This window comes from Calypte anna, chromosome 5A (assembly GCF_003957555.1).
Source record: "Calypte anna isolate BGI_N300 chromosome 5A, bCalAnn1_v1.p, whole genome shotgun sequence".
Classification (NCBI taxonomy): Eukaryota; Metazoa; Chordata; class Aves; order Apodiformes; family Trochilidae; genus Calypte; species Calypte anna.
The window spans coordinates 2890449-2914466 of record NC_044251.1 but is presented as its reverse complement, the minus strand read 5'-3'; the positions used below and the strand labels follow the sequence as shown (position 1 = coordinate 2914466).

The 24018-nt window shown below is 42.6% G+C and overlaps 1 protein-coding gene across 1 annotated transcript in view; it reads right to left on the bottom strand.

The window, feature by feature from the left end:
- Positions 1-2301: 2301 nt before the first annotated feature.
- The window catches only part of LOC103534356 (cytosolic phospholipase A2 epsilon-like), a 40168-nt gene continuing 18451 nt past the window's right edge, over positions 2302-24018 (bottom strand). The window contains exons 3-20 of the mRNA XM_008500301.2: positions 23200-23336; positions 19861-19992; positions 19051-19091; positions 18570-18612; positions 17840-17903; positions 17227-17390; positions 16914-17006; positions 16355-16392; positions 15479-15614; positions 13543-13679; positions 12174-12396; positions 11498-11612; positions 10827-10964; positions 7010-7117; positions 5759-5953; positions 5050-5216; positions 2715-2901; positions 2302-2522 (exon numbers count right to left, since the gene is read on the bottom strand). Of these exons, the coding sequence (XP_008498523.2) occupies positions 2302-2522; positions 2715-2901; positions 5050-5216; positions 5759-5953; positions 7010-7117; positions 10827-10964; positions 11498-11612; positions 12174-12396; positions 13543-13679; positions 15479-15614; positions 16355-16392; positions 16914-17006; positions 17227-17390; positions 17840-17903; positions 18570-18612; positions 19051-19091; positions 19861-19992; positions 23200-23336 (2339 nt within the window). The remainder of the gene's footprint in view (positions 2523-2714; positions 2902-5049; positions 5217-5758; positions 5954-7009; positions 7118-10826; positions 10965-11497; positions 11613-12173; positions 12397-13542; positions 13680-15478; positions 15615-16354; positions 16393-16913; positions 17007-17226; positions 17391-17839; positions 17904-18569; positions 18613-19050; positions 19092-19860; positions 19993-23199; positions 23337-24018) is intronic.

Sequence of the window (24018 nt, the reverse complement as noted above, 5' to 3'; positions counted from 1 at the left end):
AACTGCAGATGGCACGATGGGGCTGACATCCTCCCCCTCCTACCTATGGGGTTGCCACATATCTGTGGGTTGAGGCCCTCAGTGCCCCAGGAGGAGGATGGATGGATGGATGGATGGATGGATGACTAAGCCAGACCTTTTTCAGGGGCTGCAGGGATACAGGATGTTTAGGTATGTTCAGGGTAAGAGCAAGGACCTGACTGTGGGACTCAGGCAGCTGTGAGGGTATCTGAAAGAAGGAAGTCAGGGATGTTTGAGGGAGAAAAGAGAAGAATTGACAAGATGATCAAGTTCTTGTCCAATAGCTTTACCCATTTGAAAGTGCCACTAGGAGTTATTGTGTGGATCTGGCCAGACTGCTGGGAGATGGGATGGATCCAGCCCCTGGAAGGTACAGCAGAGCATGACTCAGTGGAACACTGGGAATAAATGGGGCTCCCCTCCGTTTAATAAACAAAAATATAGCAAAGGAAGTAAATATGCATAGTTAGAGGCAGGGATGAGAAGAGAGAGACAGGATTCTTGAAATGTGATGTCATCAAAGGCCTTGGATGGCAGAGATGGGAACTCTGATGGGAAATCAAGAGATTTGCAGCTCTTGAGGATGCCCAAACCCCAGCTGGTTTGGGGGAGAAGTAGCAAACGTGCGTGTCATCTCAAATGGGGTTGCAGCAACGATAATCAGGACAGGCTGAGAGGGAGTTAGAGCTGGGGCAGAGGCAATGCCAGAAGGGATGGTGTGATTCAGCAGCAGAGATCACAAAGAGGAGCCCTTGGTGAGCACTGGCAGGTAAACAGCCATTTCAGCACACTGAAAGGTTTGAGGTTTGAACCAGGGCTGCAAATTGGATGGAGGTGTGAGGGCCTGGAAAAGCATCTGGGGCAGGAACACACCATATCCCTAAGGGGGCTGAGGTCATTGGAGGTGAGTGTGGGAGACTGAAGACAAACAATGGCTTCAAGCCAGCAAGGAATGCTTGAAGGAAGAGAGACAAACTATCAGAGCAAGAGGGGAGAGAAATTTTCAGCCTTTCAGAGGTTCATATTTAATTTTTAACTAAGGATTTGTTTTCTGTTTGGCTGTGATTGCCTAGCTCTGTGGGTGCTGATACATGTTGCTGCAGCACAGACAAATTATTGTGTTTCGTTTTAACCTGAAGTAATTAAGGGCAGCTGATACTGACTGAAGCATTTTATCTTTTTTTTTTTTTTTTTAGATTAGCATCTCTGTTGTAGTGAAACAGGTTTACAGAGCATTTGCATTATTAAAATCCTTCATAAAGCAAATAATTATTTTGGTCTCCATCTCAAAAATAAACAGTTTCAACAAATTGCCTCATGCTATTTATAGTTGTTGCATGGGCCATGTGTTGATTGGATACAGTCAGACTGACAAAGTTGTGCAATTACTCATGGGTTACCCAAGCGTATCAGTGTAAAGCACTTAGCTTGCCTTCTTACCACAAAATCTGAATGCCTCTCAGGTTTTCATGCTCTTATTGTCACAATATCCCATCCTATACTAATGAGAAATATGATTAAACCAGTTGAAATTAGTAGGATGCAGATGCTGAGCTGGATCCTCTAAATCCCATGGGTGTTCAGTGAAAAACACAACCCCAGGTTAGCTACTTACACACGCACCAGAAGAGCTGACCTGGCTGGCAGTGGGGTTTGGAAAAGTTGCTTCCAAGGGATGTTCCAAACCTAAGTATTCCTGTTGTGATAAAACTTGTAAATTCAGAATGCTAGAAAAAAATGTGTTTTCCATGTGAAATCTCAGATTTTCTGTATTTTGGTTTAGTTTCAAATGGTTTTTCCAATAAAATTTCTTCCTGACACTACAGGAAAACACTGTTTTCTCTTTGAAATCATCCAGAGTTACGTATTTTTCTGTTGCACTAGGTTTGGAATAAATTAATATCTGTAGCTAATTTGTTTTCACTTTAAGTTATAACTTCAACTACTCCAGTAAAGTTTGAAATAATTGATATTGCTGCCTCACAGTCATCATTTTAAATACCCATCAATAAACCTCATATTTTCTAATCTTTGATTTACTACATGTAAATGCACGTGGACTACATGAATGTACATGAAAAAAACGTTCACTAGCAGTTAAATACAACATAAAGCATGAAACTAATTATTTTGTTTAATCCTTTTATCTAGGATCACCACAAGGTGAAGAGGAGCTGAGACAAGTCTTTCTACTTTCCCAAGCTTTTCATGTTCACTCACAAACAGGTCTTGATCATTCTACTGGAAAAAAACCCCATTATTTGGGTGTCTTTCTGAAACTCAGGATGGTGTTGCTTTTTGGCACCTCCGTTTCCGCTCTATAGCTGACTTCAAAGCCTGAAGGATCATCTGTTTGTTGTTCTGAATGTTGTAGCTGGTCAGTTCTACTAGTTTGTCAAATGCCTCCTCTGTGTAGGTAAAGCTGTTTAAGCAGTAGGGGGAAAAAACGGTGGAAACGTCCACGTTGCCCTGTGCCATCTCAGCGGGACGGCGCTCCACACCTGATAAATAAAGAAAGGTTGTCTGGGGGGTGGTTGATGTGGTCCCACTTTCCACATGGATCACAGCATTGCTCCTTGCTACCCACATTTCTCTCCCATGGGAGCCTCAGCAGGGGAGGCAGAGGATCACACCAGACCATGCCTCCCATCCTGACAAGGTGGTGGGAGCACTGTCTCTGTCCCATAGCTTACCAGGTTCTTTGTATTTTTTGAAGGTGTCATTCACCAGTGGGAAAAACACCACTGTTGGTGCCTCTGAGGTCTCTGCATCTTCAAAGATGTAGCACTCCTTTAGGTTTTTCTTTTCTTCTTCACTCAGGTGGATTTTGGGAAATGGGATTCCCTGCTTTAGGAAGTACTTGGAAGCTTCTTCCAAAGGCTGCAGTCAGATAGAAAAAGAAGTCAGAAATTCTGCCAACCTCTCAGCTTTTCCAAATGCACAACACATCCATCAGGGAGCATCATTCACTGTGAGTGTTTCTTCTGGCCTTTGTCTCTTGCATGAGATATTAAGTGCTAGTTATTGACAAAGCAGCATTTCAAGACCTAGCCTTCAACTTGCACTCCTTGTTGTCCTACCTCCTCATCAGCCTTTATCTGCAAGATAAATAAGATGTTCATAGCTGCAGGGGTGACCTAGCCACTTAGGCTACAGAAGCATGGTGCCCTTTATGGGAGAAAAATCCTGAAATGAGCAGAATGTAGAGGAACTGGAAGTTTTAAAATATGGATTTATAAAGGTACAAATACTTTCTGACTTGCATGAAATAGAAGCCCCCTTAGATGGTTGTAAAAAATTATATAGGAGCAAACAGTCATCCTGACAGAAAGGTTAATTTAATCTTGCAGGTGCAGAAGTAATTTTTGAAAATAGGATTTTTGTTGCTGAGTCTGGTTGACATGGTTTAAAACTTCTGCCTTATCCACATATAGTAACAGGAATTATAGGCTGAGCTGTGAGCTGGTATTTGTAAACAACAAATATGGCATGAGAAAACAATTCTTCTCTACAATTTAGAACAAAATAAAAAAATCCAGTTCCTGTTCCAAAGACAACCGGGCAAATTACTTCTAATTCAACTGCATGGGGGTATCTTTAGGTGGATACCAGAACAGAAATGAGTGCATCAGTAGTGATACTTGTTCAAGATAAATACTCCATGCAGTCTTGACAGCCATATCAAGATCCCAGTAGCACACAGGTCTAGAAGATAGCTTTTACATCATAGAATCCTTGGGGTTGGAAGGGACCTCGAAAGATCATCTAGTCCAACCCCCCCTGCCAGAGCAGGGCCACCTAGAGCACTTCGCATAGGAACGTGTCCAGGCGGGTTTTGAATGTCTCCAGTGAAGGAGACTCCACGACCCCCCTGGGCAGCCTGTTCCAGGGCTCTGTCACCCTTACAGGAAAAAAATTTTTCCGAATATTCAACTTGAACCTCCTGTGCTCCAATTTACACCCATTACCCCTTGTCCTATCACTGGTCACCACTGAGAAGAGCCTAACTCCATCTCCCTGACACTCACCCCTTACATATTTGAAAACATTGATGAGCTCACCCCTCAGTCTCCTTTTCTCCAAACTAAAGAGACCCAGCTCCCTCAGCCTTTCCTCATAAGGGAGATGTTCCACTCCCTTAATCATCTTAGTAGCTCTGCGCTGGACTCTTTCAAGCACTTCCCTGTCCTTCTTGAACTGAGGGGCCCAGAACTGGACACAATACTCCAGGTGCGGCCTCACCAATGCAGAATAGAGGGGGAGGAGAACCTCTCTTGACCTACTAACCACACCCTTTCTAATGCACCCCAGGATGCCATTGGCCTTCTTGGCCACAAGGGCACATTGCTGGCTCATGGTCATCTTCTTGTCAACCAGGACCCCCAGGTCTCTTTCACCTACACTGCTCTCCAGCAGGTCAGCCCCCAACCTATACTGGGCCATCGGGTTGTTCTTCCCCAAATGCAAAACTCTACACTTCCCCTTGTTGAATTTCATCATGTTTCTCCCTGCCCAACTCTCCAGCCTGTCTAAGTCTCTCTGAATGGCAGCACGGCCTTCTGGTGTGTCAGCCACTCCTCCCAGCTTAGTGTCATCAGCAAACTTGCTGAGGGTACATTCTATACCCTCATCCAAGTCGTTGATGAAGATATTGAACAACACCGGTCCCAGTACTGACCCCTGAGGGACTCCACTAGTCACACACCTCCAACCAGATTCTGCCCCATTGACTACAACTCTCTGACTCCTTCCTTTCAACCAGTTCCTGATCCAACATATCCCAGGGTTAATTAAAATAAAATATTTAGAAAACTGATACCACTTCTTTTCTCCTTAGGGGATTTGTCATGGTAAACCAGCATCACTGAAAGATCTATACATCTACAAAACAGGAGCTGTATGCCAAGAATCCTTTTATCCCAGATACTGTTTCTCCTGTATAATTTATTGGGACTCCTTAGAAGTTAAAGTACTAAAAGAGCTAAAAGACAGTGGCTTTTATTGAAGAAAATAGTGTGGTCATCTCACCCATGTCTGTGATCCAGAAGAATAGTTCAAATGCAGGACAACATCCACTTTCCTCTGTGGCCTCATGAGTGGTGGGTAACTGATATCAATGTATCCTGCTGTGTCTGCCAGGCACATGAACTCTGCTGTTTCTGTCAGCTGGTTGGGAAAATTCTCTAGTACAGTATCTAAAAGGAAATATTTCTTATGAAGACTGATTCATTGAGTTTATCTGGGTTTTTTTGCTAAAAATGGAGGAAAAAATGCCTCTTGTCTCCCTATAAGTTTTTGCTCTCCAAGAATCTGCCACACTATCAAAGCTCAGCCATGAAACAGAAAAGCAAAACTTCTCCAAGGTAAAAAGACAGAGCTCCTTCTCTTCACCTTCTACTCTTCCTTCTGCCCCTTCTGAGCAGTAGTTGCCTTTCCCTGGACTCAAGGAACTACCTGGAGTATCTGTTAACACTTCAAATTCAGTAAACTATAGCTGTGTCACAATTCAATCTGTTTTGCAATTTCACTTCAAAAAAAGAGCTGTTATCTAACCAGTAATTCCTCTTAAAGATACTCAGCTCTGCTCAGCTGATCCAACTGGATGGAATTGAACAAGGTATCTTGAAATTTTGATTTATAAAGGGAAGAATAAAGCCTGTTCAACCTCTGCCTTCTCTTCACTAACAAAAACATCACCCATCTAAGCAGATAAAACTTTATATTCAAGGACATGTACCTTTCCATATACGGAAGTTTTTGTTCTGGAGGTATTCATTGTGCATCTGGAACCCTTTCAGGAAGTTGTAGAACTTTGAAACCATCACCCGCTCCGTCAGGAATTTCCGAATGATGCCCATGATTCCACATTCAGGGGTGACAAAGTAAGTCTCCAGTTCATGGCTCCTGGCTGGTTGGGAAGACTCATCTCCTTCTGAAAAGTAGAAGAAATTAAGAAGTGGATGTTTTGATACAGTTATTTGCAATACTTGAATCACTAAAAGGCATCTAATATTAGCTAGAGGAAAGAAGCTCCTAGTAAGAGATGGCAATGCACAATCAAATCAATATCAAAGCAGGAACAAGAGGAAAATCAGTGTTCAGTAAAGTGTATTCCATGGAAACCAGTCAGACTCACAACACACTTTTTAAAGCTGGGAGAAGTGATTTACTGTTTCATAGAAGTTTTAGGTGGGTTGCCTATGTAGATGTCAGTGGAAACTGAGAATTAAGGACTAACTTCTTTCAAAATTGGTCCTAACCAGCTTAGTGGGAAAAAAAAAATGGTGTCAGGAGACTTAGACACCCAGAAAAGAGAAGAGGAGAAGGTTTGTGCTAAATGACACCTCATGAGATTGGGAAAGAGGACCAATGGCTTTTTATAACAGCACATTTATTGTGCTCAGGGCTCTGCAACACGTCCCTAGAGAAAGTGATGAAAAACCCATAAACCAAACTCACTAACCAAATCTGGTTAACAGAGGGAGGACAACCAGCACCTCAAAGGAGCACACAGCTTTACAAAGAGATCAAATAAAACTGAAATGGAGTTCTACAGAACTGATATATCTTCAGCAGCAACATACATGAAGTATGATCTGCCAAGGTAGACAGAAAACACAGCACTGAGATATTTGTTACAACACTCAGGTTCACTGAAAGGCCCCTGGCAAAGGGGATCTGTTAAAAAACTTCAGTAGCTCTATAATTGGTGGCTCATCACCACTTGCATAAACTCAGTGCAAGTGACACTAATGGAAATAATGCTGCTATAATTTAATTCAGGGCAGGAAATCTAATTAGATATCACTGGCAATATGACACCTCAGGGAAAAAACAAAACAAAACAACAAACAGTGTAGCACTTGCCTCAATTTTCATTTAAAAAAGCTTCATAAAGGTTTCACACTATATGCATCTGAAAGTATTTCAACATTTAAATCATTTAAACATTAATTAGACAACAAGTAGAAACAGAAATGCAACCAACCAACATCAACACTCCTGTGCTGGGTACATCTCAGTGAGCGCCTTTCTGTAGGATTTGATGAATGCCAAGCATCCAGCAGGTTGTAGGAAAAGACATTGCTCCACAGACCTGTGCCATGGCAGAGAAGAGGGAAACTGCATTGGAAATATGTAGCAGGATGAGCCTTTCTTGCTCCTGAGGCTCAACGAGCTGCTGGCTTCTCCATTGCCTCTTGCAAGAGTGAGCTGAGCTGCCTCTGTGGGTGTGAGTCCCACCTTTATTGGCCCCCTGGTCTTGCTCATGCCCAATAGGGGCCTGTCCTAACCAGGCACAGGTGGACTCACACCCACTCACTGGCAACTCGAGGCACCTGGTTTATCTTGTTTCTCTACATTTCCCCCTTTTTCGTTTTTTTTTTTCCCCAACACTTACAGGATTACAGGATTTTTACAAACATTTAACACTGATTACAGGATTTTTACAAACATTTTACACTTATAGCTTACGGGATTTAACCCTAGCTTACAAATACTTTTCACAAAGTCTCTGCCTTTCCGACTTGAGTTGTTCTTCTCCCTCCTGTATCTGCTCTTCTCTTGGCTTCCCTCTGCTCAGGGGTTTCCAAAGAGAGAATCCTTATCTTGGCTTCCCTCTGCTCAGGGGTTTCCAAAGAGCTTGCTGGTTCCTCATGGGTTTCTGGTTCCTCATGGGATTACGGGATTTAACCCTTCCTCATGGGATTCCATACACGGGTTTTAACCCTTCCTCATGGGATTCCATCCTCCTGGCTTCCCTCTGCTCAGGGGTTTCCAAAGAGAGAATCCTTATCTTGGCTTCCCTCTGCTCAGGGGTTTCCAATCCAAAGAGCTTGCTGGTCATACCTTTCAGGGAGAATGTTAGCCCAGGCACTTTTTCAAATCAGGGAGAATGTTCCTGTTGCCAGCTCCTCACACTGCTGCTTCTTTAGACATCTGTATGTTGCCTACATTCTCCACCAAATGTAGCAGAAAGAGCCTTTCTTGCTCCTGAGGCTCAACGAGCTGCTGGCCTCTCCATTGCCTCTTGCAAGAGTGAGCTGAGCTGGCTCTGTGGGTGTGTGTCCCACCTTTATTGGCCCCCTGATCTTGCTCATGCCCAATAGGGGCCCTGCCCTAACCAGGCACAGGTGGACTCACACCCACTCTTTGGCAACTCGAGGCACCTGGTTTATCTTGTTTCTCTACAGAAATATTTCAATAGAAAATATCCCTTTAAAAAAAACAACCATTCAGTTTTCCAAGGAGTATTTGGAAGTATTGGAACAATTCAAGGTCTCCAAAACCAATTATCAGGTTCTTGTGTAGCAACTCATATTCTGCTCTCAAAGAGGAAACTAAACAGTTTTAAACATTTTGCCAGTCCTTCAGCCACTGAAATTCATTATCTCATACAGCTATTGCCAACACACTGCAAACCAGCATTTTCCAGCCTGCAAATTCCTGCTCTGTAACAAGCAACAGAGAGTAAAAAAATTGCCATTTCACATCAAGTAAGGATTTGGTCTACAAATTATGTCATAAGCAACAGCACACTTAGTTAAAGTGTTGCAGGCTGCTTCTGAACAGCCAGTCCCCAAATGGTTAGGGCACAATTTGAGATCCTCTAAAACAAGACATCTTCTGTGTTCCTTGTGACAGCTGGGAAATTCCCATAGTCCTTCATCCACTTCTGCCTTCTCACTTAAAAGAGCATCCAAAAATGTCTCCTCAGGGCAGAAATCTCCAAAACTCTCTTGGTCTTGAAGCATTTCTTCCTCCATAAATCTGTTGCAGGCTCTGAGAACAATTCTGCCAGGGAAGGCAGTGCTGAGCTTTGCCTTGAAAATCTCTAGCAGTGAAAGCTTTGCAAAGGCCCTACATCATATAGTGTGCAAAATGCTGAGTTCCACAGTTCAATGAATTTGCAGTCATTAAATTAGTGAGAGAAATACAATTCCCTTTTAAACCTGGCTTATTTGTGGAATGACACAAGCAGCTAAAGGTCTTCTGCTTCACAGTAATAAGAACAGAACTCACTTGAGAAATGTTAGAAATACATAATTAAGAAATTACATAGGGGCTCTCTGCCTCTGCACTCGTCTGGAAACCAGAGTTCCTTTGCAGATAGTTCCTGGCCAGTTTCCATCAGCACAACCTCATCTCCCTGCAGCTTGAGAATCCTCCGTGCAGTCCTGCTGTGAGAAGGAAGCTCCTCTCATTCCTGCTGCCTTCACTTGGTGTGCCCTCATTCAATAACTCTTCTGTCTCCCCATGCCCCAGGAGTTCCACACTACTCATGTCCTCTATTATCTCTATTACCTCCAAGGACTTAGTTGTAACTGCACAGCAATGTTTCCCTACCCTCTTGCACTGAATTTTCATGGTGCCTGAAATAAGTATTATGAGGAAAGAGAGATTTTTTTTTACTAGGCTCCCAGAGCTGGAAATAGCAGAAAAGCTTTTATGCTTATGCCACAACATGGTAAAAAAATAGTACATCTTATTGCAACGCAAGAGGGCATGACATGTCCTATCACTAGATGGCAACATCGCTGTAACTCTCCACTAGGTGCTTTCTAAAGATAGACCCAGGTACTGGAGATGGACAGGTAAGAACACTGACCTCAGCCCAGAATGGCTATGTTGGCTGCCTGGCCACCTCAGGAATGACCACACCACATCACTACCATTGCAAAGCTGCAATGGAGGCCTGGAGTTCTCAGAAGAAGGCTCCAAAGTCCCATCTAGCTCTGCGAGCTACCTCCTACTTCTGGCATTCAGCACAGGATGCTTTAACACAAGACTACAAGAAAATAGGTTTCTTCTGCAATGTACTTCATTTGGTACATCCAGTGCTGGTGGCTGCACCTGAACTATTGTGTTCCAGAGTCACCGGTGGCAAAATCTCCCATTAATTTGTACTTCCACTTTTAGACCTATTTTATCATCTTGGATCCTGTGGTATCTTCTGAGTCTTCTCCCTCAGACACCTTATTCTTAATTCGTAACATCACTAAAATCTCCAGACATAGTCATGAAAGCTATGAGATGACTAAGCTAAGGAGGCTAAGCACAATTGGTTGCCCTCATGCCCAGTTTTTTCTCACAAATTTACAAATCTGGACTCCTTCTGCACTACACACTGAGGTGTGCAACTCCTTTGCACAACAAATGAGGGATAAGATATGGTGTTGCTGCTTATATGGATTTTTCAGTATGTAAGTACATGTTCTTACTGGTATCCTGGGTGTCCTGTTGTGTGTTGTGCTTATTTATGTGTAATAAATCTCTTGTTCAAGATTCTAAGGGCAAATGGACTCTTTTGGAGGCAACTTCACCCCAGCGAGCCAGTGCACAAAGGAGCATGGTAGAGAATTCTGTCATCATGCAAAGCTAAAACAAGAAGTACATAAAAATTTCTGTCTTTCATGGCTTACTGGTAGCAAGAATTCCAAAACTCACCAATTTAATCATGCTAGCAAAAATACACATTGTTTAGAATACTACCAATCATGTTTCTCTCTCAGTTCTGCTGCTGGAGCGTTCAAAATAAACTTAGCCTCTTTAAAGAGCCCTGAAACTTCAGGCAGGTGAGTGACCATTCAAGACAAAAGCAACAGTGAATAATGTTATTGGAAATTTCCCCCAAGTATTTTTAAGCACATCTCTAGTGTTCAAGGAACTCAGCCAGAGGGAAGAACAACGTATTGGGCATTTTGCTTCAGCCTCCTGTGTTGCAGGACACTGGTAGAAATATGCAGAACCTGTTTTATATTAAGAATACAGCGTATTTCAAAGCAATTCCTGATGGAGCACATCACCTTTCATGAAGCAGATGCGGGATTCAGGGAGTTTCTTCACCAGGCGACCCATGAAGAACTTGCTGCCAAAATCCTCTGCACGGATGAAGGCTCCGTATTTTAAAAACCCAACCTCATAAGGGGTAAACTCCACCCATTCTGCAGAGGCACAAAAAGGATTTTAAAATCTCAGTCCTAGCCCATCTTCTTGCACGAAGGGCTCTGAAATGACTCGGAAGCAGTTGCAGGGCAAACTCTATCAGCTGGGTGAACACAAACTGGCCTTCCTCAGAGTAAGGAATCATTATTCATCTGGTTTCAGCCACTCAGTAATGTTACCCAAACTTGTGTTTTCCAGTGAGCCTCTTCAGAGAGGACATAAATGAGGTTTATATCAAAAGAAGTCACCCTAAGTAACCCTACATGTTGACCCAGGGCTCTGACTCGGCAGTACCTTGGCTGCCCTTAAGCACAACCCCCCAAAATATTCTTGCCCCATGGAAGATGGGTTCCTCTCAGATCCTGGGCACAGAGTCTAGAAATGGAAGATGAAGTGGAAGTTAAAGAGGAAGAGGAACTACTTATGAATGCTATGGCTCAGTAGTGCAAGGGGATGTGGGTAATGCAGAAACTGATAATGCAGATCATCTGAACACCAAGAAAGCCCAGATAAAGCCCACTTTTGCCATCACCTTTGAATTCTGAAAGGCTGTAGTCTTCTTTCATGTTGAGGATCATGTAGATAGGTAAAGGATTCTGGCCCTGATTCAATGCATGTCGTTCATCTGAGAGTTTGTGGTTATTTCTCTGTGAATTGACCAGAAAGAGTAAACCAAGGGACAGTTTTGGCATGGTGTATGGGCTTGCAAGATTACAGCAAATTATATACCAGTTTTCATCATCATTTTCTTATTCTCTCCACTCATTTTGTGTCCAGATATTTTTTTTATGCAGGGAGTGATCTGAACATCTAGACATCCACATAAGCTTATTGAATTACCAGTGAGCTGTAGGACACTTTGTGGTACAGTGATCTCTCATTCTTCCCAGTGAATGCAACCACTTTACATGTATTACTTAAGTTCTCACATAAAGGAACAGAGCAAAAGAAACCAAGAGTAGGATTCTGTTGTTAGATGTTCAGATAGCCATACTGGTAGGAGACACAGGTTTCCTGCTCTACAAAATACCTCTTGGGCTGCTAATTATTTGTTGAGTGATACACGGGGACAGATCCCCTTTGTTAGTCAGCAGAAATCATCTGCTAGATCATCTGCTGGCACACTCTCAGGCTAGCACCAGTCCCTGGAGTTTCATTTGCCATACTATAGTATTCATCAGCTGTTAGGGAAAAGACAGACACACTACCCCATCACTTAATGCTTTTTCCAGCAGAAGCCCCCAAAGATCAACACTAGAGATCTGGTATCCCTCTTGCTTCCGGAGCTTTAGCTCTTTGTCATAGTACTTGAAGCTCTCCAAGGAAAAGCAGCTCAGCTTGCTCTTGGTCATATGTCTGCGGACTTCACCAATTGGTCCAGACAGGTTTTTTTGTGACCAGTCAGTACTCTGATACAAATGTGACATGGCCCTGGGGGAAAGAAAAGAAGTACATTGAAAGTACATAGGAAGTACAAGAAAGTCCATGGTTTCAATTTTTCCACTTGGATTTAAGGACTGCGTCACATAAATAAACTGAGGTTCAGCTCTGGATTGACAGGAAGGTGAACATGAGCCAGCAGTGTGCCCAGGTGGCCAAGAAGGCCAATGGCATCCTGGCCTATATCAGGAACAGCGTGGCCAGCAGGTCCAGGGAAGGGATTCTGCCCCTGTGCTCAGCCCTGGTGAGGCCACAGCTTGAGTCCTGTGTCCAGTTCTGGGCCCCTCAGCTCAGGAAGGAGATTGAGGTGCTGGAACAGGTCCAAAGGAGGGCAACTGGGCTGGTGAAGGGACTCGAGCACAGATCCTATGAGGAGAGGCTGAGGGAGCTGGGGGTGTTCAGCCTGAAGAAGAGGTGGCTCAGGGGAGACCTCATCACTCTCTACAACTCCCTGAAAGGAGGTTGGAGCCGGGGGGGGTCAGGGCTCTTTTCCCAGGCAACTCTCAGCAAGACAAGAGGGCAGGGTCTCAAGTTGTGCCAGGGGAGGTTTAGGTTGGAGATTAGAAAGAATTTCTTTCTGGAGAGGGTGATCAGCCATTGGAATGGGCTGCCCAGGGAAGTAGTGGATTCTCTGTCCCTGGAGATATTTCAAAAGAGACTGGATGTGGCACTCAGTGCCATGGGCTGGGAACTGCAGCAGGAGTGGATCAAGGGTTGGACTTAATGATCTCTGGGGTCCCTTCCAACCCAGACGATTCTATGATTCTATGATTCTATATTCGTTTAAAACATCTTTGTGTGGATTTCTAGGTAAGAGAAAAAAATTTTTTTTTTTAATAAAGGACCCCTCAAGTCCCTAGAGAAACATGAGGACTTGCTAAAAGCATCTCTGTGCTTTCTGTACAAGGCTGTGATTTGCGCTGGGGTTATTTAGTAGGCAAGATCCTAGAGCTGAAAAAAAAGGTCACAGAAAATAGTGTTCCCCCTGAGCAGTTATGAGGCTCAGGCAATGTGTTCCTAGTGCAGCAATAAAAATACTCAAGTCTAAAGCATTTCTTTATGAAAACTAAGAGGATGAATCTCCTCACATACCAGACTATCAAGGTGAGGAATTGTCTTTGTTCAGGGTCTTCTTACCATGTTGAGCCAGATGACCCAGTGATGTATGAAACAGCATCTAAGAGGTCCAGCTTCTGAAGACCCAACAGGTTGCCCAGCAGAGATGTCAGTGCTCGGGTGCCACCTCCTGTTGTCATGACTGCTACAACTGGTACCTGTTCAAATGTCAACACAGCAGTGATAATCAACACCTTAGTTTATCAGCACACTTAATCAGATCTGAGTGCATTGAAGCATTTTGGTCCCACAGGAAATTCCAGAACTTCACCATTTTCCCAGGCAGAGGAGAAAAAGGTGAGAAGCTGGTATTTAGCACAGAAAGATAATAATTAAAAAAAATTAAAAACTGTTAATTATTTTTTACTTTTTAAATCAAAATCAGTCAATTTTTCTTCCAGATTTTTACATGCTGGCTTACCAAAAAAGCTCAAAATAAGTTGTTTCAGGCCATATCAGACTGCATTCTATCAGACTGCATTTGCCTTAGTGGCATATCATCTTCTGAGAGCTCTAATTTGAGAATGAGCAGAGCTCATCCTCTTTTTTAAGTCAAATATAATAACTAGATTACATTTTCTATAAAGTACCCAGGGAATATAATTGCAGTGATGAACCACAAAGCCCAATTTCCTGGAAATCTAAATAGTGTAAAGGAAGACAAATTCCTTCAAGAAACCTACTGAGAGGAATCAAATGACATTTCCCAAACATATTTCCAGGCAATTGCATCAAGGAAACATTGGTGAATGAATGCTTGGGTAAGAGAGTAGGACTATCCAGGTCTGTAATTCCCATATGAAAAAAAAAAAAAAAAAAAAAAAAAAAAAAAAAAAAAAAAAAAAAAGGCAGGGAAATTGCTTTATGGATTTATGGCATTCTGTTTTCTGAGGAAGTATATGTAGGAAGTGTGTTTGATACTACCCAGGCTCTTCCATTGTTTGGATTGAGTCCATCATCACCATTTGGATGGATTGAGTCCATCATCAGCCAATTTGCAGATGACACTAAGCTGAGGGGGAGTGTGGATCAGCTGGAAGGCAGGAGGGCCCTGCAGAGGGACCTGGACAGACTGGAGAGTTGGGCTGATTCCAACGGGATGAGGTTTAACACAACAACCCCATGGGGAGCTCCAGGCTGGGCACAGAGTGGCAGAAAGGGAGCTGGGAGTCTGGATTGCCAGGAAGCTGAACATGAGCCAGCAGTGTGCCCAGGTGGCCAAGAAGGCCAATGGCATCCTGGCCTGGATCAGGAACAGTGTGGCCAGCAGGTCCAGGGAAGGGATTCTGCCCCTCTGCTCAGCCCTGGTGAGGCCACAGCTTGAGTCCTGTGTCCAGTTCTGGGCCCCTCAGTTCAGGAAGGATATCAAGGTCCTGGAGCAGGTCCAAAGGAGGGCAACCAAGCTGGTGAAGGGACTCGAGCACAGACCCTATGAGGAGAGGCTGAGGGAGCTGGGGGTGTTGAGGCTGGAGAAGAGGAGGCTCAGGGGAGACCTCATCACTCTCTACAACTCCCTGAAAGGAGGTTGGAGCCAGGGGGGGGTTGGGCTCTTTTCCCAGGCAACTCTCAGCAAGACAAGAGGGCAGGGTCTCAAGTTGTGCCAGGGGAGGTTTAGGTTGGAGATTAGAAAGAATTTCTTTATGGAGAGGGTGATCAGACATTGGAATGGGCTGCCCAGGGAAGTAGTGGATTCTCCGTGTCTGGAGATATTTCAAAAGAGACTGGATGTGGCACTCAGTGCCATGGGCTGGGAACTACAGCAGGAGTGGATCAAGGGTTGGACTTGATGATCTCTGAGGTCCCTTCCAACCCAGCCAATTCTGATCTAAACTCTGATCTAAACATTTCTTAATGCTTTATATGAGGCACTGGGTATATCAGGGCAAGTTAAAGAAAAATATGTGAACAGCTACAAGCATAACACAACACATTCCAGTCCCTGCGGGGTTCCACATACCTCATGGTCTTGTAGGTCCTTCTTTAAATTAAGGGCTTTTTTCAGAGCAGAGGCCACAAACTTCCTCCGTTTCTGTAGAAAATTTTTCTCCTCCATACAAAGATCAAACTCCAAGCGGACATCTAAATTTTTTGACCTCAAACAAAGTCCAGGGTTAAATAGGATATGCACAATCACTTATAAATAATGTCTGGACTCATGCTGACAAGCTTCAAACCTCTAATATTAGGCTTAGAAAACCTGCTATTATGGCCTCACAAGAGCATATCACAGATAGCATAGAGAAGGTAGAGAAAAGGTTGAGAAAGTTAAAAAGTTGTAAAATCTTATATATATATATAAAAAAACCCAAACAAAAACCTCAACAAAACAAAAAGACCAAAATATTTATTACTACACTGACTTTCAAGAAGTGTCTAACATAAATACTGCAGTCCATATGTAAATACTGTAAATATGTAAATTCCATAACCAGTGGAATATTTAGGATTTGATGTCTGGAGACCTCCAGGTTTAATAAATACCAATATGTGGCATTCCTTACAAGTAAGGAAAGTGAGGGATAACCACCTCTTTCTAAACTTGTAGCTCTATGGATTTTTGCAGCCAGAAAAGATTATTCTCCCCATCCAAACTGAACTCCTGCCTAATGTCATAACACAAAGTTTCACCCAGCACTGCTAACAAAATTCACCCTCTGGGCATGGGTAACTAACAGAGAGTAAATAGGGATAAAAGTAATCATTGATTAATAATACTTTGATTAATTGATTAATAAATACTTTCTCCCTTAGTTACAGTGAAAGATAGGAGGGCAAAAAACTAGACAACATTTTTTTTCTAACAACCACAAAAGCCAAATACATAATTTCTTACCAGTCATTTGACTTCACAAGTAAATTGATTGTTTCATCCTAGGAAAGAAAATCACAGTATAAACCCTGGAGGTAATTTTAGGTCCTCTCTTTTCCATCAGCTTTCAAGTCATTCAGCTTTTCTAAGAGTGATGTAGGAGCCACAAAGCCATAACAATCAGAAAACCCATCAACCTTTTAAAACTTCCACAAATCCACTTTATTTTCTTTAAATTGTGTTATACTAAAGATGCACAGAGCAGTATACTGTAAACACTAGTTCTGCCAGCATGCCCTGACTTGCCTCATCATTTTCATTTGCTCTGACCCACATTAGTTGCCCAAAAATCTGGCTTTGGTTTTCAGTCCTACTCTGTTCATATGAAAATGTACAGATCCATAACCCTCCTTGCTGGGAATGTAAGGGCACTAGCAGTTGTATATATACATATATATGTGTGTGTGTGTGTATGTGTATATAGATATATATGTATATATCTTCACAATGATCTGGTTTACTTGTGTCCACTGACCTTTGGTCCATAAATTCTCATTTATTCTAAAAAGCTGGGATCAATCACCTTTGCAACTGTTACTTTCTCCTTGAAGGGAAGTGAATCCAGTGGAATAGTGAGGGATGCATGGCAATCTGTTTTCTCTTTACCAGAGGGACACTGAAAAGCAAATTATAATGTAGAAAAATACTTAATGTACACATCCAGAAGTTTCCAAGTTGGCATCCAACGTTTAGGCATCTTAGGAGGTACAGTTCTCTTCTGGAGAAGATCACCAAAGATGGCTTTTAATTAAAAATACAAATTTTTTTCCATCTGCCTCAGTTAATTATGGAAAACCATGAGCTTACTGCCCTCCCTCAACCTGATAATCACATACCGAGCAGGAGTGAGGCTGCTGCTCTGCTAGAGCCAGCTGCAGATCTGATGGGCTGTACTTGATGTAATGGAAGTGCAGGGGCTCCACAGGTACCTGGGAAGAGCCCAGTGACAGGGTCTGGCTCTCTTCATAAGATCCCTTCACAGAAAATACAAAATCCTTCTCTAAAATTAAAAAAAAAAATGCACAAATGCACACAGAGAAGTTAAACACTCATTCAAAAATTACCATTTTAATATACAGAGCATTTAACCATCCTTTAAAGCAATGCTCTCAGGCTTTATTTATCCAAACATTACAGGAAGAAGAAACAAAACAAAGAGCTTATAAGCTTATAAAACAGCAGTAGTTGTTTTTAAAACTCAGACATATAGGCAAATCGGGCAAAATGCAAATTGCTGTGATAGAAATACATGTTTGCTTCTATATCACAGCACTAATCATTCTCATTAGCACTCTAATAATCCACTTTAATTTTTAAGTCCAGGTTTTATAGTTAGCAAGCATAGGCACACTATAGTTATTGGATCTATGTATAAGAAAATGACAAAAAAAAAGAGAAATATTTAGTTTATCATAGAGTAAAATGTTTGTTTCTGGTTTAAAGTCTAACCTGAAGGTTCTTTCTTCATCTTCCTATTGTCCACTAGGACTTCCAAGCAGGAAATTTCACGAGACTGTAGCAAGAATGAACAAGAGGGGAATCAAATACACAACACATGTCAAATCTGAGTCACTTCTCTACTACCTATCTCTGGTCACCTGTGTCCCTGGGGTCTGGAAAAGTGACTACCCTATGTTTGCTACACTAATAAGAGAAAAAACTTGGTATTCTGAAGATGTGCCAGGTTTCAGGAAAAAAATGGCTGAGGTTCTTTGTTCCATCCTTGGGAGCAGGACTGGGAGGGGAAATAACCAGGGAGGGAAAAGGAGTTTGCTGATGCCCCCCAAGAGTAGGTGGTGGGTTGATCAAATCATAGGGCTGCTGCACAGCCAAGTGGAGTGCTACCTCCACTAACCAGGGGACAGCTGAGAAAGCCACTTTCATGTCATCCTATAGAGCCTGGGAAAATAGGATGGCCAGGAAAGGGCCTTAAGAGAAGTCCCCTGAGGGAATGATGCAGAGGCAATAAGTCAATTAAAGAGAAATTCAGGCTTTGCCAAGTGGCTGGTGGAGAGGTCTCTGAGGATCCCCAGGGACTGTTGGGGACAGTGTCCAACAGTGTCCAACCCCCCATCTCCTTTCCCTTCAGCCCTGCCTGCAGTGAGGTGTTGGGGCATCTGCCAGGTTCACCACTCCCATCACTAACATGAAAACATAGAAGGAAATAGTTTGAAATTACCACTAATACACCATTAGTGACAAGCTTTTCAGGAGGGACTGGACTGAAAGAGAGGGAAAAAAAAAATGCAATTAGAACTGATATGACCTAGATGTATCCCTAAGTGAACAGCAATGAATAATGCTTCCCTTGAAGGTTGCCATGTCCAGCATGGTATCAAATATGTCACTGATTTTTAATTTTGGGAGGCATCTGAAATGTGGCTTCCTAATTTTTTTTAGTGATAATGGTGAACAGCAGCAGTAATAAGCACAATGGTTCTTATTATCCTTCTTCCTCTTCCAGCTATTAATGGGATAAATTAATAAATTAATGATAGATAAGGAACAGAGTGTGTTTTAACCAATATGCAACTAGCTTGATAAGCACCAGCTGCTGCTGTGATGCTGAGTGTTTTAAACTACATTATTCCAAAATTTTAGCATGTGTTTTCTTGCTTTTGCAAAGCAGATTTCCTCAGTCCTTTATGGGCTTTACTCACATGCTCTCTGATGCAAACTCAACCTCCAGCACCTCTTGTGTCTGTAAAAGATCAATTAATTATCAAGCATTTTCTTTTTCACTAGCTATGGTTTTCAATTATTATTCTTAAAACTGTCTAAAGCCTTGGTTTTTTTCTAGGTAACATTACCAGAAGACCATAGACTGCCTGCCAATATGATCACAGAGCTGAATACCAGCACATAAGCTATAAGAAAAGTCATTGAAATTAGCATATGTATATAAGTGCCTAAATCAGACACCCAGATCCCATGTTGAAGTCATCAGGTATGAAATTAGGCACCTTGAAGTAAGAAGATAGTTTCAGTAATTGGCCATCAATGGGTTTCAGCACATCAGCATGAACCTTTGTGTTATATTCAGGTATACACAAAAGACTTGCAAGGCAAGGTATCAAGTTTTTGAGTGAATACTCCAACACCTGTGCCAGAGGATGCCCAAAGTGACAGATTCTGGTCACAGGAAAAGAAATTCTAACAGAGAAACCTTGTGCAATGGTAATGAAGCCTTTTCTGTCCTTCAAAACCTATTTGAGCAAGTGAAGAAAGATTTAAAATGGAAATTCTGGTGCCAGACATGCCCTGCTAAAAGGATTGAGAATCTTGGAAAAATCTTCAGGATTATGTCCAAAGTAGCAAGGTAAGGCTTGTCCACTTTTCTAAACAAGGTTTGGAAGGGCACATAAAGTACAAACCAAGGACTCCCACCTACAGTTGTATTCAAGACATGATTGAGGAGGTAACACCAAAATGTATTTCCTACCTGTGAGCAAGGCAGTTTTATTCCTCACCTTTGGATCCAGCTGAAAAAACAAGCGAACAGTTTCTCCAAGCTGGATTTTAGCAACATCAAAGAGGACAGTGAAGAGGAGGTTGTCTTCAATGACTGCATTTTCATCATAAACTTTCATCTCAAGAATATTCTGTGAACAGAGTTACAGGATTAGGAACATCTCTGTTTTGAGACCTTATAGAGGCAGAAGATGATGTGCTCAGCACGTTAGGAAAGACAAAGAAAGGATGGGAAGGGCATGAACAAACTTTTCATCTACACAGGGCTGAAGAAAGCTTTTCTGAATCTAGCTCAGAGGGTTTGGTACTTATTTTCCCTGCAGAGTAATTTAGATGACAAAGACTAGTAGAATAGCTGAATATGTAGCTCCATACTGAAAGGCATGTTTGACCTCTGATAGTTTGAGGACACCACATTGTAGCGGGACGGAGCCATTCTTGCTCCTGAAGCTCGACGAGCTGCTGGTCTCTTCCAGGACTCCAGCCACCACACAGCGCTTCCAGGGTAGAAGTGTAGCAGGAGGAGCCTTTCTTGCTCCAGAGGCTCGACGAGCTGCTGGCCTCTCCATGCCTCACACCAGAGTGAGCTGAGCTTGCCTCTGTGGGTGTGTGTCCCACCTTTATTGGCCCCCTGGTCTTGCTCATGCCCAACAGGGGCCTGTCCTAACCAGGCACAGGTGGACTCACACCCACTCACTGGCAATTCGAGGCACCTGGTTTATCTCGTTTCTCTACACCACATTTCCCTGAATTGTAGGAAACCATCTAGTGGTCAGGACTTTATTGCTATTTGTGAAAAAAATTAGATCCTTGGATATAAGCAGTGATTAATATAAGGAAGTTCCATATAACTACTTTATAGGAAAATAATTATAAGTTTGGATGGACAGGAGGTGGAACAGCCCCTGCTCTGCTTTGTTGGTAGCTGCACATGGGCTGGCTGAGAGATGCCCCCAAGAGTGTTGAGCAAATTAACATTAACTTCTCTTTTCTCAGTTTTCTCAGGCCTTTCTCTAAATGTTCAGTAGCCCATTTTCATGTAAATTAGAGAGACCTCTTATCTCAGAGATTCCTAGTTATCCATCAGATTTCACTGCAACTTGCTAAGAAGTTTGATGCTATTAAAGACCCAGGGATAGGCATGTGGTCTCACAAATAAATGCACAAAAAAAGAGTGAGCCCATTTGCTATGCTGCCTTAAACATTCATAGGTAAGTCCAACATTAAATCTGGTAGGTGAATGAATATACAAATATGCAGGGAGGAAGATGATCTCGAATCCAAATATTCAATTTTGACATCTATCATTGCTGTGAGAAATTGGTGTGAGAGGGGAAGGTGGTGTGGACTTGAGTTTGCAGCTTGCTGGCAAGGCAGAAAGCCTGCTGCCCTTTAAGGCCAGATATCTAAATGTATTATTCTGTGCTTCAGACAGAAAAATAATTCTGTTTGGGGCTGACAAGGCCAGCTGGGGGTTCCTGCACACCATCCTTGCCAAGAGAAACATACTGACAAGAGACAGAAAGAAGCAGCTCCAGCATTCAGGTTTATAGGCCAGCCATAAATAGCCTGTGAAGGATTACAGAAGGTGATGGAGGGGATAAACTTCAAAATTTATCTGCAATCTGGAGAAGGAAGGTTTACACTGAAGAGCATGACAGTTTTCCTGGCTGTGGGGCTTTAACAGACAGTCCTTATTTGGCAAAAAAAGCTGAAATCTGACTGACAGACTGGCTTGAAGCCCCTCAGTTACTCCCATTTTGCCAGGAGCAGGATGCACAGGGTGCTGGCTGCAATGTGGGAAGAAGTTGGGATCTGTTCAACCATTTCTATTCACTCCTATGTATCTGTTCAACCATTTCTATTCACTCCTGACAGAGGACATGAGGGCAGCGTGGCCAGGAGCCAGGCTCTGAGCAGAGCCAGCCTTCAGCAGGGCTGGATGCTGCCAGCTCCTGGTACTGTCACCCTCCTCTCAGGGTGCCCTTCCTCACCAACTGAGCTTTGTCAGATGTTAACCAAGACAGATGCTTGTCTGGATGTTCTGCTCCTAATGGGAATCAGCCTAACATAGCCAAACAAGTTTTTCAGCTCCACAGTTGCAGTGTATTAATATGATCTGACTGAGCTCTGGCTCCCATGATTTGGCAAGATGAATATCAACTGTACACAAGACAAGCAAGGAGAAAATAACCAGACCAGGAGGCTCTGGCTCTGCAATGTATGCAGAGGAACCTGTGAGAGCCTTAGTTTAGTCTTTTGAGCCCAGAAAGCAGAGAAGCAGCAGTGCTAGAGATGCCAGAGCAGTTTGGTTGTCCCAGATCCCCAGGACATATTTTGTGCAGCCCACACTGAAGTCACAAAAGCCACCACCAGGGTCCTGATGCCACATACTGCAAATTATTGAGGCTAAAGCCACATGGCTTGTCTCCTGCTGCAAACTCAATGCAAATTAAATGCCAAGTCTTCCAAATACTACTCCATGAAGAACTAGTTCAAGCACCTCCATGTAGTCAAGATATTTCTTTCAGGTGTTACGTGTGGTATTGCAATTTTGAAAGACCTGTCAGCCACAAATCATCACAGGGAGCAGGGATTCTGCTGCAAGGGTTGCAGATCAGGGGGTGTTTATTTCCATTCTGTAATGTTTGCTCCCTGCCTTTCACCTTCCCATTAAATCTGCAGGGCTCACTGTGCCTCGCTGGGGTTTCAAAACAAGTCAGAATCTTTTTACATCTTCCCCAAAATCACTGGACATAGGGTGCAAAACTGTAGACATATTAAAGCTGAAAGCAGTACCAAACAAGTGTGGAACTTTTCTGATGGAGAAGTTTATTGGTGCTCAAGACATCCAGGGAACTGCCAGGCAAATTTGGCACCTACTGCCAGGATGCTTAGGAAATGAAGGGTGCAAGCTGTAAAAAGGGGTTTTATTTCTCCAGGTATGAAGTAAGCCTGTCTTACTTGGCCTATCACTTGCCTTTGATGATTCCATTGTGGTGATTCCACTACTTAGCTTATACATGTCTTTTATACTATTCAATTTACTCTGAAATTCTTACCTTTACTCTTGAAAAGCAGTGCTTAAAAAAAAAAAAAAGGATAGAAAAAACAAAAACCAAAAAACTGACAGAGCATTATAGAAACAGTTGTGAAATATCTTGGCTATATTTCATAAATAAAAACATAAAATCTAATTTTCTTGCTGCATGCCACTCCATATCCCTTTCCCTGCATTCTTGTAGTACCTCTCACATTTGTTCTCATAGTACCCAACATACTGATCACAAAATGAGATCTCCAATCCAGCAGAAAAACAAATGCTCTTTTCATCTTACCTTTACTTGGCTTTGGATCCTGAAGTTAAATGTTTCATTCCACACTGGATCTTTGCAGTTCTTGATGGTTCTGGTCCGGACAGTATCAGGGGAAGCAGTGGGCAGGGACAGGTTTACATAGCAATCAGTTTGGCTGACTGTATTTGAAAAAAGAAATTGGAATTGACTAATTATTAGAAACATCTCAGAGAAGAGCCTTATAGCACTGTGTAGTCAGCAAGCTACAAAAAGGAGATACTGTTTCTGGACCTCTTCTTACAGGTCCTTCTTCAACAGCATTCAGTACTATATTTTTCCTCCTGTGAGCAGAAGCTCTGGTCATTAACAGAGATTGAGAGAAGTACTCGAGTGAGGAGAAACTGGGAAGAAAAAAATGTGCAGAGGTAGTTTTACTTAGCAAAATCCACTGTTGGTATGTCCCCTTTGTGTTGGAAATCAACAAAATTCTGTGATTAAAAGAAAGTTTTTGAAAGGCAAAATAGGTGACACTTTGAGCACTTAGACAAGGACTTTGTCCTTGCCTCATGAGAGGGGAACAGAAGAGCTAAAAAGGGTGTGGAGATAAAAGATCTGACCCTTCTGGTCTGCTGTCCCCAAGAAACTGTAGTCCAGCCCATATAGCAAAGGAGCAGACTGTCTAACACAACATGGGATTGCATCCCTTCACCATCAACAAGTATGCAAAAGCAACAATGCAATTTTATCTTACTGATTTCAACTCTGAGCCTTGATAGGGAGAAATCTAGTTCCTTAAAAAGGTGTTATCTTAATGTATATATGTTATCTTAATGTATGTTAGAGCACAAGGTTACATGGTTA